This window comes from Mobula hypostoma, chromosome 3, assembly GCF_963921235.1.
Source record: "Mobula hypostoma chromosome 3, sMobHyp1.1, whole genome shotgun sequence".
Lineage (NCBI taxonomy): Eukaryota > Metazoa > Chordata > Chondrichthyes > Myliobatiformes > Myliobatidae > Mobula > Mobula hypostoma.
In genome coordinates, this window is record NC_086099.1 from 99,342,222 (window position 1) to 99,360,470 (window position 18,249).

An 18,249-nucleotide genomic window follows, 5' to 3' on the forward strand; every position below is an offset into this window, starting at 1 on the left:
TGCAATCACATTCTCTTTCTCTTCTCCCCCTTGGCCCCCTCACTCCCCCTCATCCCTCCCTCGCTCCCTCTCTACCCCCCCCCACCGCTTTCTACAATGATTCTATTTTAATAGACTGCTTTGGAAAAAGAATTGTCTAACCATATACTGTATGCCCTTTTAGTGCTAGAAAGTTTGCTTGTTACTGATTTACAAGCTGTCAAACAATTTCATGTCTTCATGTGCACTTGTTAATCTACTCTATAACCTTTTGAATAGAGCTGCTACAGTACATCTTCTCTTAACTACATCTGTTGCAATAAATGTGCCAGTTTTTAATATAGTGATCTTAATACATTGTTTACTATTGTTTTGATTTATATCTATTAATATTTAATCAATTAAATATTATTAATATTTTTTCAGTTTTGGAGAATGGAGTTTCTGCAGGTTCCAGAAACTCCAGTTCCTGAGGAGACTAGCAAACTTGCAGAAAATATGCAGGAACCTTCAGAAGATGCGCAAATAGGTGAGAGGTCAAAATGATTTTCATCCTTCATGTTATAAATTATGAATAACTATGAAAAGATAAACATGACAGCAATAATTTCCTTTATATCATAGTTCTAACTTTTCTAACTTAACAGAAATATCTTTAAAGTGCTTTACAAGAAACTGATGCCAAGTCATATAGGGAAATATTGGTGCAGGTAACCAAAGGTTTGCTCAGATATGTGGGTTTAAACCAGCGGACTCAGGGTAATGAGGTTTCAAGAGGAAATTTCAGACTGTAGGAACTCTTGACTGCTCAAGGCACAGCTACCTGTAAAAGAAATTTAAGTTTGGAGTTTCTCAAGAGTTTAGATTTGGAAAATGCAAGTAGCTCAGAGATATAGGGCAGGTGGTGATATCAGATCTTTGTAGGGATTGGAAAATAAGAATCTGAATTTTAAAATTGTCCTTTTACTTAACTATTACACAAGGAAGGAGGATGCACTAAGTGAAATAATGCAATTAGAACATGGACAAGGGACTTTGGATGACATTGCACTTATAGAAAATAAAGAAGGTTGGCTATGGGTGTGTCATAATTTTCTTAATTACGAAGTGGTAAAGGCATGGAAAAGAAATCCACTATCAGAACACTACCTCCTCATTCTTTTCTTTCACAATTTATTTATTTGCTAAGTTATAGTAATTCTGTGTCTTTGCACTCCAATGCTGCTGCAAGACAACAGATTTCACATTATAGAACGTAAAACGTTACAGCACAGTACAGGTCCTTTGGCCCTTGACGTTGTGCTGACCTTTTAATCTATTTTAAGATCAATCTAACCCTTCCCTTCTATATAACCTTCCTTGTAGGCAGTGAGAATAGGAGCTATGATGTTGTGGCCATTACAGAGACTTGGATGGCTCAGGGGCAGGAATGGCTACTTCAAGTTCCAGGCCTTAGATGTTTCAGAAAGGACAGGGAGGGAGGCAAAAGAGGTGGGGGTGTGGCACTGCTGATCAGAGATGGTGTCACGGCTGCAAAAAAGGAAGAAGTCATGGAGGAATTGGCTACTGAGTCTCTGTGGGTGGAAGTTAGAAACAGGAAGGGGTCAATAACTTTACTGGGTGTTTTTTATAGACCACCCAATAGTAGCAGTGACATCAAGGAGCAGATAGCTCCAAGTACTGATCCACGCTCTAAGCTCATCTGCTTTGTTCATGATACTCCTTGCATTAAAATAGACACATCTAAACCATCAGTCTGAGCGCATCCCTTCTCTATCACCTGCCTATTCTCACTGCCTATAAGCTTTCTCTATTTGTGAGCCAACCGCCCCTTCCTCCGTCTCTTCAGTTTGGTTCCCACCCCCAGCAATTCTAATTTAAACTTTCCCCAATAGCCTTAACAAACCTCCCTGCCAGGATATTGGTCCCCCTCGGATTCAAGTGCAATTACTAATAAACATATCGGGATTCAAGCAGATACAAGTATCGATCATAACCTTCAAGCAGGTACAAGGTATCGATTGAAGCCCAAGAAGAGTTTGTTTGTCATATACGCCGGGAAAGCACTAGATCCTTTTTCAAAAAGGATTACCATACAGAAAACATTGCTGGATTGATGCCTGCAGCTTCACTCTTAGAACCATTATAATCTGTAATAATTAATTGAAAGTAAATACTATTTAGATCATAACTATTTTAGGTGTAATCAACCTAATTATCTGGAAGTAATATTCAAATGAAATGCATTTGGACAAATTAGAAAGCAAATGCTCGTCTTTTTTCCTGAGAATGATGTTAAATACTTGATTTGTATTTGTAAATTAGATGGGGATGCCCAGGATGAAGATAGCAGTGATTCTGAATTGGAGGACCAGAGCATCCAGGATCTAAAACCGAAGCAAAGTTTATCTGGCTCTACAGCACATAGAACAAAAGGCACACGAGCGGCCTGGTTTGTAGAAGGCGATGAATCAAAACGCTGGGCTGATCAACTTAGCATAGATGAAAAAGATGGGTTTGTCTTTGTAAACTATTCAGAAGGCCAGCCTAAACTTCAGCCACCATCTCAACAACAGCCTCAAGTACAAAGTAATATGCAACAACCTCATCAGCAGTTAATGCAGAGTGAAATAAGACGTCACAACCAGCTAAGACAAGGTGACTGTTTTACATGCACTCAATTTAAAAACAGCTGAATTTGGTCAAAGAACTGGTAAAACTGGAAGTTTGACCTGTGAGAAGTTTTCTGCTATTTCCAGGGTTACCAAATAGATTTGTCAATCAAGCTGGAATTATGTCTCTTTTATACAGATTAAGCTAGCAGGAATAAATTTATATCTATTGGTTAAAGAGTCTAGGGAAGGTCATCTGAAATTTACAGACAGCATTTCAGGAATTAAGTTAAGAACCACATGCATTTAAGAAAAGGTGGTAAAAGTTTTGAGCTTTATTGTTGCTAAGTCTGTTGTTAATTTAAAAAGTGAAATTTAAACATGGTTATGTGAAAAGATTGGGAAAGCTGGTGGAGTAAGTTCAGGGATGTTTTCAGAAGTATTCAAAATAATGAAAGTTGTCTTTACCCTGACTAGGTGTCACAACTATTAAATTAATATGCAAAAACACCACAGGGCAAATTAGATTTTTTTCTTGCAAAATGCTTGAGGTTTGAAATGCAACTCTCCTTGAAAGTGGAGGAATCAAATTCCATAGGATATCTTACATGATCCCCAGCTACACCTGCCTTTTCATTGGCGATGTAGAACAGTCCCATGTGCCAAGCTTTCCCCAGTAATGCTCCCCAACTCCTCCGCTACATTGGTGTTGCTTTATGCACCCATACCGAACTCCTCAATTTCATCGTTTGCCTCCAATTTCCAGACTGCATTTAAATATACTTGGTCCATTAATGGCACCTCCCTCCCCTTTCTTCATCCCTCTGTCTCCATCTCCGGAGACAAACTGTCGACCGACATCTTTTATAACACTACCGATTCCCATGGCTATCTTAACAACTCTGGAGGATGGGAGAGACTGTGCATACAACACTGGATGTTTCACCAGTCGTAGCTTTATGGGAGAGTGGTGAAGAGAAAGCCACTGTTGAAAAAACAGCTCTTACGAAATCTCAGCCAGAGTTTACCAGAAGGTATGTGGGAGACTCTGAAGTCAGCTGGAAGAAGGTTCTATGGTCTGATGAAACCAAAATTGAGCTTCTTGGCCATCAGACTAAATGCTATGTTTGGCTTAAGCCAATTACTGCACATCATCAAAAACACACCATCCCTACCTGCATCATGCTGTGGGGATGCTTCGCTGCATCAGGCCCTAGAAGGCTTGTGAAGGTAGAGGGTAAAATGAATGCATCAAAGTACAGGAAAATCCTGGAGGAAAACCTGATGCAATCTGCAAGAGAACTGCAACTTGGGAGAACGTATTGTTTTCCAGCAAGATAGTGGCCCCAAGTACAAAGCCAAAGCCGCACAGGAATGGCTTGAAAACAACAAACTTAGTGTCCTGGAGTAGTCAAGTCCCAGTTGAGTATTTGTGGTTGGACTTGAAAAGGGGTGTTCACTCATGATCCCCATGAAATCTGACAGAGCCTGAGCAGTTTTGTAAAGAAGAATGGGGGAAAATTGCAGTGTCCAAATGTGCAAAACTGATAAGAGAACTATCCACACAGACCCAAGGCTGTAATTGCTGCCAAGGGCGCATCTACTAAATACTGACTTGAAGGGGGTGAATACTTAAGCAATCAGTTAATTTGCGTTTTATATTTGTGATTAATTTAGATCACTTTGCAGAGATCTGTTTTCACTTTGACGTGAAAGAGACTTTTTCTGTTGATCAGTGTCAAAAAGAGCCAGATTAAATCCACTGTAATTCAATGTTGTAAAGCTATAAAATATAAAAGCTTCCGGGGGTAGGTGAATACTTTTTAATAGGCACTGTATCCTTGCAAGCAGCCAAAGTGCTAAATCTGCCCATTCACCTCCACCCTCATCTGCATTCAAGGCCCCAAACAATTCTTCCAGATGGGGCAATACATCACTTGTTGGGGTCATCTATTGCATTGTTGAGACCTTTCATAAATTGGGGGACCACTTCATCAAGCAACTCCCCTCCATCTGTCAAAAGTGAACTTCACAGTGGCCAGACATCTTAATTCTAATTTCCATTCCCTTTCAGATATGTCGGTCCTCTTGTGCCACAATGAGGCCACTCTCAAGGTGGAGGAGCAGCACCTTGTATTCTGTTTGGGTAGCCTCCAACCGGATGGCATGAATATTGCTTTCTCCTTTCAGTAAAAAAAAATCCTTCCCCCTCCCCTCTTCTTCTATTCCCCACTCTCACCTCTTCTTACCGGCCTATTACCTTCCCCTGGTGCCCCTTCTTTCTTTTCTCCACTATCAGATTCCTTCTTCTTCTCCAGCCCCTTGCCTTTCCAACCCACCTGGCTTCACCTATCACCTAGTTAGTCCTCCTTCACCCCCTGCCCACCACTTTTTTATTCTGGTGTCTTCCCCCTTCTTTCCAGCTCTGAAGAAGAGTCTTGGCCCAAAACATCAATTGTTTGTTCATTTCCATGGCTGCTGCCTGACCTGCTGAGTTCCTCCAGTATTTTGTGTCTTTTGCTTTGGATTTCTAGCATCTGCAGTATTTGTTAGTGTATTGTAGTGTTCGAGTTAAAGTCTGTAACTTGTGTAATAATTAGAAATAAAACAGATATATCCAGCTACAGGATACATGATTTTTTTAAAAAATCTTCAAGTCATGAAGGTATTTTTCTTTTTGATTCCAGGGTACAGATGGGAGCGACAGCTGGTGTTTCGAAGCAAGTTAACTATGCATACTGCATTTGATCGAAAAGACAACTGTCACCCTTCGGAAATCACTGCGTTAGGCATTTCAAAGTGAGTGCTATTATTGAATCAACTCTATAGGAAGTATTTTTTAATATAGTATTCCAAAACATTCATAGAGCAAGGACTTGGCTCTAGAGACTATCCATGGTCTTCCCATCACTGTAGAAATTCGTCAATATTCACTCTCCAAATCTGTTCCAGTAAATTTAGGCAGGGAAGGACTGTGAGTACTTTTGTTCAGTCACAAGATCGATTTTTATTTATTTCTGCTTCCCCGATAATTATCCATCCCTCTCTGTCTCCCATTTTGATGTGTATGTCTTTGGCTTCCTACATTGTTTAAATATGGCCCATTGTAAGCAAAAGAATAAAAAATTTGCATTTGCTTGTGTTCTCTTCTAAGCTCCCTCATTACCTTAGCTTACAAATCCAGTAACATTGTGCAACTGTTCCTATTCTATTAACTTGTTCTCATGAAGGATAAGCTCAGTATAGTAATGGAAGCTTATTCTCTTAAGCATTGTTTATTGAACTATATTTGAAAATTAACGTAGTGATCTGCATTGGTAAGCTGCCTTCACAGCTCAAAAATGCTGGAAGCTCAACTTCCAGTACTTCAGATTTGGTGTATATAATGTAAGTGATAAGACAAGTGAGGATTATTGTCATTTAATTACATGTATACATATATACAATGTATATAGAAATGAGACATCGTTTCCTTGAACCAGTGTGTAAAGCACATTACACACGATGACTTACGAAGGTAAGGACAAAGTCTACAGATGAAACACACATAAACAACAAACAAAGTGCATTGATATAAATATTACAGGTATTAACCAGTGACACTTCAAATATGATGCAGCTGGGAATTCAGAAACCGCAAGTCCTGAGGGAAGAAACTGTTTCTCATCCTGACCATTCTTGCTTTTATGCATCACAGTCTCCTGCCTGATGGTAGAAAGTCAAAGAGGATGCTGGATGGATGGGTGGGATCCCTAATAATACAAGGGGCCTGCATACGCAGCGCTCCTGATAAATGTCCCCGATGGATGGTAGGGAGACCCCTATGATCCTCTCAGCTATTCTCACAGTCCTTTGTAGGGACTTCTGGTCTGATGTTCGACTGTTACCATACCGGATGGAGATGCAACTTGTCAGGATGCTCTCAGCAGTGCTCCTGTAAAACACAATTAAGATGAGGAGCCCTGCTTACCTAAATCTTCTTCGGAAGTGGAGGCACTTCTGTGCCGCCTTGCTCAAGGGAGTGATATTAAGGGACCAGATGAGGTCATCCATGATGTGAACGCATGGGAACTTGGTGCACTTAACTCTCACTACGGAGGAGCCATGTATTCGCAGAGGGAGATGGATTGTCTGCACCTTCCTAAAGTCCACAATGATTTCCTTTGACTTCTCCATGTACAGGCTTAGGTTGTTCTTCTCACACTAATCCACCAGCTGCTCCGCTTCCTCTCGATACTCCATCTCGTCAACATTCTTGATGAGCCCATCCACTGTTGTTATCCACAAACTTGGTGACACAGTTTGAGCTGGATCCTGTGATACATTCATGTGTCAGCAGTGTGAACAAAAGAGCTGAGCACGCGGCCTTGGGGAGCGCCAGTGCTCAGCGTAATGGGACGAGAGGTGTTGCTACCCACATGGACTGATTGTGGCCTTACCGTTAAGAAGACTAGTATCCAATTGTAGTGGGATGTTGTTGAGACCCAGTGAGAACTGTTTCCCCACCAGTTTCTAGGATATGATGGTGTTGAACGCCAAACTGAAGTCTATAAACAACAATCTGTTCTAGAAACATAGAAGACCTACAGCACAATACAGGCCCTTCGGCCCACAAAGCTGTGCCGAACATGTCCTTACCTTAGAAGTTACCCAGGGTTCCACATAGCTCTCTATTTTTCTAAGCTCCATGTACCTATCCAGGAGTCTCTTAAAAGACCCTATCACTTCTGCCTCCACCACTGTCACCAGCAGCCCATTCCACGCACTCACCACTCTCTGCTGTGACGCCAAACCAAGCTATCGGACAAATGATGCTAATTGGAGAGATAAGAGAGACAATGGAGAAACATTCAAAATGCTAATAAGAGAGGAGAGAGGGATTAACGGAAAAGAAACACAATTCAGAATATTGACAGACTGGTTACTTTGAACCTGAACTGTTTGAAGTTTGATGGACAGGTGATACCCCAGCAGGGAGATAAAAAGAGCAGGTTCGCTAAGGCACGGGACACACCACGAGATAATGAGACCCTGGAAAGAGCGGTGTGCCCCCACAAGTTGGTGGAAGTTTGGAGGTCCGGTTCGCGGGAACCGACCATAGGCTCACATGGTGTAAAGGTACGATTGGTGGGAACCTGTTGTGTGTGTCCACCCTTGCCTGGGTGCCGGGTTCACCACGGAAGAACAATCGTATCCAGAACAGAGGGGGTCACAGTCAGTGACCACAGCAGGGATAGAAGACATAAAAGGGCCCACCCGAAAACCAACTGCGAAGACATCAAAGGTCTGCCTGAATCAAATTGCATCCCCCTCCCTCTCTCTCTCTCTCCAACGGCACAACAGCGATTACTGCGAACTGTACTAAGCTGAACTGAACTCTGCGTCACTTAAGACTGATCATTTTACCCCTAGACTACGATAGAGCTTGGTTGATCCCTATTACCCTAGTTCTGTGTACATGTGTGTATTATCATTGCTAACCTGTTGCATTTATATCCTTACGATTAGAATACTGTGTTACTTATTTCTTTAATAAAACTTCATTAGTTCCTAGTAATCCAGACTCCAACGAGTGGTCCATTTCTGCTGGTTTGGCAACCCGGTTACGGGGTACCTAACACTGTGTAAAAAAAGCTTACCCGAGATCTCCTCTGTGCACCTTAAAATTGTGCCCTCTCATGCTAGCCATTTCAGTCCTAGGAAAAAGCCTCTGACTATCCACATGATCACTGCCTCTCATCATCTTATACACCTCTATCAGGTCACCTCTCATCCTTCGTCACTCCAAGGAAAAAAGGCCGAGCTCACTCAACCTACTCTCATAAGGCATGCTCCCCAATCCAGACAACATCCTTGTAAATCTCCTCTGCACCCTTTCTACGGTTTCCATGTTCTTCCTGTAGTGAGGCAACCAGAACTGAGCACAGTACTCCCAAGTGGGGTCTGACCAGGGTCCTATGTCGCTGCAACATTACCTCTCGGCTCCTAAACTCAATCCCACGATTGATGAAGACCAGTGCACCGTATGCTTTCTTAACTGCAGAGTCAACCTGCACAGCAGGTTTGAGTGTCCTATGGACTCAGACCCCAAGATCCCTCTGATCCTCCACACTGCAAGGAGTCTTACCGTTCTTACTCTATTCTGCCATCATATTTGACCTAACAAGATGAACCACCTCACACTTATCTGGGTTGAATTCCATCTGCCACTCCTCAGCCCAGTTTTGCATCCTATCAATGTCCTGCTGTAACCTCTGACAGCCCTCCACACTATCCACAACACCCCCAACCTTTGTGTTATCAGCAAATTTACGAACCCATCCCTCCATTTCCTCATCCAGGTCATTTATAAAAATCACGAAGTGTAGGGGTCCCAGAACAGATCTCTGAGGCACACCACTGGTGACCGACCTCCATACAGAATATAACCTGTCTACAACCACTCTTTGCCTTCTGTGTGTAAGCCAGTTCTGGATCCACAAAGCAATGTCCCCTTGGATCCCATGCCTCCTTACTTTCACAATAAGCCTTGCATGGGGTACCTTGTCAAATGCATTGCTGAAATCCATATACTGCTCTACCTTCATCAATGTGCTTCGACACATCCTCAAAAAATTAAATCAGGCTCTTAAGGCACGACCTGCCTTTGACAAAGCCATGCTGACTATTCCTAATCGTATTATGCCTCTCCAAATGTTCATAAATCCTGCCTCTCAGCGTCTTCTCCATCAACTTACCAACTACTGAAGTAAGACTCACTGGTCTGTAATTTTGTGGGCTATCTCTACTCCCTTTCTTGAATAAGGGAACAAAATCTGCAAGTCTCCAATCCTCTGTAACCTCTCCTGTCACCACTGATGATGCAAAGATCATTGCCAGAGGCTCAGCAATCGCCTCCCACAGTTGCCTGGGGTACATCACTTCCGGTCCCAGTGACTTATCCAACTTGATGCTTTCCAAAAGCTCCAGCTCATCCTCTTTCTTAATATCTACATGCTCAAGCTTTTCAGTTCTCTCAGGCCATGAGACTCAGTGCTACTTTGATCACCAGCAAGACTTCATCATCCAATTTCTTGGATCTCAAAGCTGGAAAATGCTTTGAAAAAAAATAATTTTATTCTACATTTATAAGCACTAAAAGGCATACCCAGTTATGAAATATCAATATAAATCATTTTTTAAAACTTCAAGGATAATAATAATAGCAACTAAGCATTCTCCTGCCAGTTTAGTTCTCCCAGCCATTTGGAAGGGACAGTGTAGGCTCAGCTGGCAGGATCCCCGGCCTGAGAACTGGAAAGCTTGCAGACAATCGCAAAGCCGTGCTGAACTCAATGAGGAATCCACAGTATCTGCTTGGAGGCAGATATTGACAGCAGTTTTGGATAATTATCATTTGTTTGGACAAAGTGAGCTAAGTAGCTCACTTTGTCCAAACAAATATAGAGAAGTTATACCCAAATGTAATTCAATCATGCAACTTTTAGTTATTTTTATCTCACTGGAATTTTGTACTAGTGAAAAAAAAAATGGGAACTGTGTCAAATTTAAAGTACTGCGTGTTTTTTTTTTAAATCCAGAAGTACTTCTGATATGGTCAGTTACCCAGATCTTGTTAGTAATGCTGAAACACCAGCATTTATTGTCTTTGGTGGAAATGTATCCAGGGAAGTCCTGAACTCTGTGCCGGAGTCAGAGCACAAAACCTGATAACTTGCTTCATTGTTGGTTTCCTTATTGAGACCAATGGAAGAGCCCCACCTTGCTGAGATTTCCAGCACTTACACTTACACTTGCACTCATGGATCTTGAGATAGATCCCAAACCCTAAAAGGTATCTTTGTGTTATGGAGAAGAAAGCAAAATGTGAGGCAAATTCCTCTTCAGTTATTCCAGGTTTTAATATTTTCATATTTATGTTTTAATATAATGATTTCTTCATTTTTAACATTTCTCATTATGACATTAAAATATCTGCAACTTTGAGAGCCAGCAAAGCTCTGGGTAGGGCTTTATTTGCTGTTAAGATTTTCAGAGTTCTTCCATGCACAGGTGGAGATCTGCCATTGATCAGACTAGGACAGCAAAATAAATTTTCCACGTCCAGACAGGTAGTGGTCACAAGCAGTGTATCTGTCATGGTAAGGTTTGGATTATCAACTCAATGTAGTGATTGTAGTCTTTTTTTTTCCCCCACCTTCCTCTGCAGGGATCATAGTAAAATTCTGGTAGGTGATGCACGAGGTCGAATATTCAGCTGGTCAGTTAGCGACCAGCCTGGGAGGACAGCTGCTGATCATTGGATTAAAGATGATGGAGGTGACTGTTGCGCAGGATGTTCAGTGCGCTTTTCACTGACCGAAAGACGGCATCACTGTAGAAACTGTGGGCAGCTCTTCTGTCAAAAGTAAGAGACCTTAAATTAGTCTTATGTAAATTTGGGATTTTAATTTTGATACAATCTGCAGTGTAATTTTTGTTACTTGTACCGAAAAAATTCAAATGGTTTACTTTTTATTTAGTTTGATCTTAATATTAAATTTTAATTTAAATTGTTAAATGAAATTTGAATAACAATGTTGTTTATTTTGGGATTGAATTTCTCTTTGTTCTATTCATCTCCATATACAAGTTGTACATATTAGTAATGTTTATATTTTAAGAAAGCACTCATTCATTTGCAGATTTCTTTAAGTAGGGCTTCAGCATTACTGATAAGATCACTACTGCTAGCCTCTGTCCTTGAGAAGTGGTGGCCAGCCAGCAGTGATGATGGGCCATTAGTATATTTCCAAGCTAGAATGGCGTGTGGAATGGCAGGGAACCTGCAAGTGGTGATGTCCCTCTGAAATTGCTTCTCCTGTCCGTGGTAGTGCAGGAAATAAGTATCAAGGATAATGCATGGAGTACCAATCCAGCAGGCTGCAATGTGCTGGATGTTGTTGAATTGCTTCAGAATTGTTGGAAGCTACACTCATCCAGACAAGTGGAGAAGATTCCATTCTGCTTTTAATATATCTCATTAGTGTGGATAGGCTTTGAGATGGCAAGAGGTTAAGTCACTCACAATAGGATATCTATCCTCCTTCCTAAAATTGTAGTAATGGAACATAGGTGGCTCTTTCAGTTGAGGTGCTGGTGATGCTGACTTCTACCCAGATGCTGATTGTGAGTGGTAAGACACTGTTTTTGGAAATGATGACAGAAACATGACTTATCATTTAATAGGCCAAACCAAGATAGATAAAAGTTTTATTCATTTATAGAACAGTTGCAAATGAATTTGTTATACAAGCATCACCACTTCGGCCCTTGTGATGAAAGCAGCCCCATTAAAGCAGCAGATGAAGCTAGTTGGACCTAAGTTATTGCCCTGAGGACCTCCGACAATGAAATCTAAAGAACTAGTATATTTGACTTCAACCACAACTATCTTCCTTTGTGTACATCCATATGTACATTGTGATCCTTTGTGTACATCCATTGAGATGTTTCCTTTTATGCCACATAGTTTAAGGCCAAAAACAGTGACTCCTGTCTCACCTGTGGAATTCAGATCTTTGGTCCACCTTTATAGTAAGACAATGAATGTCTTGAGCTGCAAAACCTTCTTGATAACTTTGTTAACGCCATCTTCCATCACAATGCAGATTACATCTTGGCTTCATATAGCCTGTATGTTTATAACACCTAATTCGATGCATATTCTTTTCACATTTCAGGTGCAGTCGATTTCAGTCAGAGGTCAGGCGCTTGAAAATCTCCTCACCAGTCCGCGTTTGTCAGAGTTGTTACTATAACTTGCAACAAGAGAAAGGAGCTGAGGAGAGTGCCAGGAACTAGCAGGTCACTGAGCTGCATCAGTGGTCAGACAAGAATAAACATTATTGCTCCCAGCTATTTCAAATGATTTTATGCAAAATGAAAAGTCATGTTGAGGGTGGGGTGGGAAGAGTTTACATATTTATTTGTACTGTCTTGAAGCACTGTAATATACTGAATAGAAAGGGATCATTCGCTTTGCAATTAATGTGCTCATCTCTATACTTATAGTTGCTGAGAGTAGTTCTGGACCTAAAACCATCCCTCAAACATCTTGGTAATGTCATTCATATTCATTGAACTAGTGGCTTGTAAGATTTTAGATGTAAATCTGCCATCTCTGCAAGAATCCTATTTGTTTATAGTGTAAATAGTTGTAATGGCCTTTTTAACAAGAGAAACTTCTGAATTGCCTGTAACAAGATGTCCTACTAACCACTAAATGTGTGAATTAAGAAATCAATAAGTAGTGTGTCAAGCATCATTTAGTAACTATTTTAAGAGATTAAAAATGTGCAAAAGCTAACCAGAACTGTTATCATTTTTAATAGCATTAATATCTTGCATTTTTTTCATTTTAATTACTGTTTGAATCAAAATGTACAGATATGGATTTGTTTACTACATAGCTCACAGTATCGAAAAGGGGCCTATTGTAATTACTCACGTTGCTGTACCCAGAGTAAATGCTTCCTTGTGTTCATGACTTCAGAAAATATTGATATTTACCTGTAGATGTGCTATAACAGTAACATTTCTATTCCAGGATACATTTATTTAATGCTGTCCTCTTTTGGGAACAATGGGTATTTGTAATTTCGGCACTTAAACCACCACAATCCAAAACTTTGATTTTTTCAGGTGTGGGGGATAAAGAGAATTAACTAAGGACTCCCTTATTTTAAATTCAACTATTAAAAACTTAAAATAATTTTATTATTGTAACTTTAGTAGGTGCATATCCACTTTATCCAAGTTATTCCCAAAATGTTGATTATTTTATATCGCAAGATTTTCTCTGATTAGTTACTGAATTATAACAGTAAACTGCCATTTTACAATTTAAAACAATTTTATGCTTTGCTAGAATGTATCCGTTGTCAGAGTAAAGGGATAAGGCAGCTTCAGTTTCAGCTTTTTGAGATTCATACATTTATTAAGATAACAGCACAACTAAAGCATTAATGTGGTAATCTTGTTTGTTTAGCTGCTCTTCAATAGTCATACAGTGAATTTCACAAAATGGCTTCCACACATCTAGATTGTTAAAATTGCTGAAATTATTTATTGTATCAGTTAACTCATTGTTTATGGACTTTGGCAGTTGGCATGTCGCTCTGGATTTAGCCTGCCCTGAGCAGTTACTTGTGGAAAAGAAACTACAATACATTAAAGAGTACCGATGAATAGATCTGAAAAGGACCTCAGCTGTCAACGAATACTGCTGTTAGTCAGCAGCTTTAGTCTGAAAGCATACTGGGGAAATGGAACAACTACTGGAAGTTGTTAATGTGTTAAGTTTGTAAGGGTCTCTTGGAATCAGAAATAATTTGCTGTTAAAGACCCCTATTGCAGTAATACTATGGGCAGAAAACCTTCTTGTGTAAAAAAAAATGCTGCTACCCGTGCAAGGATCACCTCTTAGTATCACTGTTTATTTAGAATTAACTTTTCTGTTAAAATTGTGATAGGTATATCAATACATACTACCATAATCTGTAGAAAGCACTTGAGCAATTCATGTTGTAGTAAGTATACTCCATGTGTGTAACTAACATATTCATCTTCTCCTTTCCTCCTGTTGTAAAACACATTATTCATGTATACGTATCTGTATAATGTATTGTGCAATTTGTACCGTTATGCTTAAAGGTAGAACCTGATGCTGAAGTGCAGCAGTTGTCTACAACAATACTAAAAGTTATAGAAAATTATTTTGCACCTTGCTATTGTGTATAAAACTGGTAGGAATCATTTTATCATATGCATTTATCATTTTAAAGACAGCATTTCTTTACAGTAAATGAACTGTATAATATTTATGCAATTATACTACTTTGAAAGTATTTTTAATTTCAGCAAGTTTTGTTACTTGTTGCATGATTAACACAGCTGACTTTTTGTGTCAGTAAAATGTAAATTGTTTTCCACTTTTTTGTTGTGTTTAATATATTAACTAATTATTTGTACCCCTTCCCAAAATTACCATAATCTGTACAGTAATGAAAATGAAAGGCTAAACTGGAGTGGGATTTTTCTACTGTATATGAGAATTCAAATTCGTGTTTTGGTGGTTCCTGTGCTAGACATGCATTATATTAGTGTGTAAACTGTGGTATCTGAATGTTCATTGTATATTTGTCTTTAATGAAAGAGCTACAGTCACACAATACATATGTAACTAATGCAATAGCAACAAGTCCTGGTACTAATTTTTTTCCATTTAAATAAATACCTGCTATTTACCACCAAATCCTGTTTACTAGTTTCACATTGTAGGGGGTTGGTAATAAATATCTATTATATTTTGTTTGAAAGATCCTTACACATTTGTGAAGACTAACAGTAGAAAATATGGTGTGATGTGTTTCATTCTATTAGTGTGGAGTAAAATAATGCATGAATATAAAGTGGTCAAATGGAAATAAAATCATCTACAGTAAGAAGCAAGGATTAGCATTCATCAAAAGCATCTTCTATAAATATAGGTACTAGATATTTGGTTTGTACATTAACTTCTGCAACTACAATGACTTACTGTCTAAATGGTGCTAATTGCATATCTGGTGAATTATGGAGGAACACTGTCAGAGAAAGAGATTTCTTCTTGACAGGCAAAGGTATTTGTTCAATGCACACTGACTTTCATTATTGCTTATTTATGGTTTGACAATACTAGCCAACAGCTTAGCTGAGGAAATCAAATGTCATATTTCCAAATTTGCCAATTATTTGTCAGTTATAGAGCATCGAGAATATGTAAAGAGATTCAAATTTTATAAAGCAGTTCAGTGAGTAACACAAGATTATGACAGATCAAAAGTGTGTGATCGTACATTTTAATGTACATAATGAAAGATTTTTCTAAAATGATGGGATGGGAGAGCTCTTTGACATTTACAGAAGATGCAATAAAGATGGAATACAGGGAGGATGAGGATAAGTTTCTCTATTCAGAAAATGGTGAATCTAAAATTCCTAATAGCAGAGATCTATAGGGATTTAATTGCTGAGTTAATTAAAACAGAGACAGATTTCTGAATCAAAGATGAAGTAGATCAACTATGAACAGCAGGTTAAGCCAGGAGTCAGGCAGCCTACTTTTGCTTCTTTTACATTTGATTTACATTCACTCGCCATCTACTGGATTGTAAGCTATGGAAACTATTCATTTACCATAATCTCTAAGATCTAATAATTATTTCAATAATCAGAGTTGGTTTTAAACAATACTAGACAATGTGGTGACCCATTGGGGCACCATTTGAGAGAAGGGTAGTGCAGTCTGATGTGACCAGAATGAACATTAAATTTTCCTGAATGCTTTGCTTTGGAAACTGAAGTAGTAAACCTGTTTATTAAAGAAGAATGGCACGTAGCAAAGCAAATATAGCTCCTCCTCGTTTTAACGAAGGACACTTTTGATGGCATCATAGCTGGCTTATCTGCCATCCGGGAAATCTCAAATGTCCTCTTTCTTTAAGGATCATGGTTTCCCTTCTGCCATCATCAATGATGCCCTCACCAACATCTCCTCCATTTCCTGCACTTTGGCTCTCACCCCATCCTCCTGTCACCACAACAGGGACAGAGTTCCCCTTGTCCTCACCTACCACCCCACCAGCCTCCAGATCCAGCACATTATCCTCCGCAACTTCCGCCACCTTCAACAGGACCCCACCACTAAGCACATCTTTCCCTCTCTGCTTTCCGCAGGGATCGGTCCCTCTGCGACTCCCTGGTCCTCATGTCCCTCCCCACAGATCTCCCACCCGGCACTTATCCCTGTAAGTGAAAATCTACATCTGTCCCTACACCTCCTCTCTTGCCACCATTCAGGGCCCTAAACAGTCCTTCCAGGTGAGGCAACACTTCACTTGTGAGTCTGTTGGGTTCATCTATTGCATCTGGTGCTCCCGGTGCAGCCTCTTCTACATCGGTGAAACCCAACGCAGATTGGGGGACTGCTTTGTCGAGCATCTCTGCTCCGTGCACCACAACAGACAGGATCTCCCGGTTGCCACCCACTTCAACTCTGCTTCACATTCCCATTCAAATATGTCCATACATGGCCTCCTGTACTGCCAGGATGAGGCTAAACTCGGGTTGGAGGAGCAACACCTCATATACCGTCTGGGTAGTCTGCAGCCCCTGGGCATGAACATTGATGAAGTGGAACTTTTACCATTGAGTTCAGAGACCCCAAGAGAAACTGGACATTGCCCAGAATGTATCAAAGGCACCATCTACATATTTTTAGCTAGTTTTATAGAGTGCAAATTCATGAGCATAATAATATTCCTTGTCATGCAGCTCCACTCTACTAGTAAGATACTAATCATACGTGTAATTTCCTTGGTCTTTTTCATTATTACAGGGTTCCCATCCCGGGGTCCCTGGCATTAAAAAGGTAAGGAACCCCAGATTCTGCAGGTATTTTCCCCCTCACAAAAAATATTGCCTAGATTTTACATCAATCAGTCCTTCCTTTCCAATAGTTCCAAAGTATATGAACCCTTATCAGTTCCAAAGGAGTTTGAGAAAGGACCAAGTTTTAAAAAGAACAGAACTTTTTAAAAAAAATAATATTTCCTGTTTATTCTTTGAGCAACACACAAACTGGCCAAGCGAATAATCTATTAAATCAGACACCCAAACTGTGTGGGAGATGGAGACGAATTTTATTTTGTGGACTAGCACTAGTATAGGAGAAAAACAGGGATTAACTATTCCATTGATGTGTGCTTCATTAAAGCCTGATACTCAGTCCCAGATATTCAGTTTAATAAATACTCTTAATAAATATAAGTAACGGATTTGTAGATATTGGTGATAAGAGTGTTCACATGATTGATATGCAATCTAAGAAGAAATAATGGTAAAAGAGATCATGGCTATGGCAGGGAGGAAGAAAATACTATATAGATGACAAAAGATAATTAAATGCACTCATTCATACTGAGCAAGATTTAGCAAGCAACGGTGGGAGCTAAATATTTCAAAATAATGAGGTTTTGAAAAAAACTACAGATAACGGCTGTAGTCAGCGATTGAGTAATAGTGTGAGAAATGGTAACCAAGTAGTTAATAAATGTCATAAGTATTTAAACTATTGGCTAGAATAATCAAAAAATAATGAGCTTGTAACAAAATCAATAATTATTAGTCTTGAGTTTTCATTAGCAGGTCAAATCAATTTGCCAAGCATAACCTAGAGGACGTTCACTGTATGTATTTTCCTTGCTTTATAGTCATGCAAATCAACATCTTCAACGAGTTAACAATGCACAGTCTACAATATAAAATTGCCATTAAAATTAATGACAGAGATTGGAAGCAAATTTTAATGATTGCTATGTTTCAAAATTTGAGTGTAGTTGAATCAAATGAAGTTCTTAAGAATTATACAAATATTTGAAAAATATACCTGTGCCATTCTGGAGGATGTCAGAAGAGCCAAATTACAAGAACTAGCTCGAATGGGTTGAATAGTTCTAAGTTGGACTCACAAAACATCTTTCCTCTCTACATCTGCTGCCTAAGTATTTATAATGTTTCCTAAATGTCACTGTACCTAGTCCCTGACAATATTTTAAAAAGCTGTTTTAGGTTATGT

At 39.5% G+C, this 18,249-nt stretch overlaps 1 protein-coding gene across 4 annotated transcripts in view; it reads left to right on the top strand.

Annotated features, from left to right (window-relative positions):
- wdfy3 (WD repeat and FYVE domain containing 3) overlaps positions 1 to 14,878 on the top strand; it is a 369,321-nt gene extending 354,443 nt beyond the window's left edge. For all 4 annotated transcript variants that reach the window (XM_063043525.1, XM_063043526.1, XM_063043527.1 and 1 more), the window contains 5 exons: positions 406 to 508; positions 2,305 to 2,637; positions 5,279 to 5,390; positions 10,801 to 10,998; positions 12,314 to 14,878. In XM_063043525.1, coding sequence (XP_062899595.1) covers positions 406 to 508; positions 2,305 to 2,637; positions 5,279 to 5,390; positions 10,801 to 10,998; positions 12,314 to 12,434 — 867 coding nt within the window. In that variant the 3' untranslated portion in view covers positions 12,435 to 14,878. The remainder of the gene's footprint in view (positions 1 to 405; positions 509 to 2,304; positions 2,638 to 5,278; positions 5,391 to 10,800; positions 10,999 to 12,313) is intronic.
- Positions 14,879 to 18,249: the final 3,371 nt, after the last annotated feature.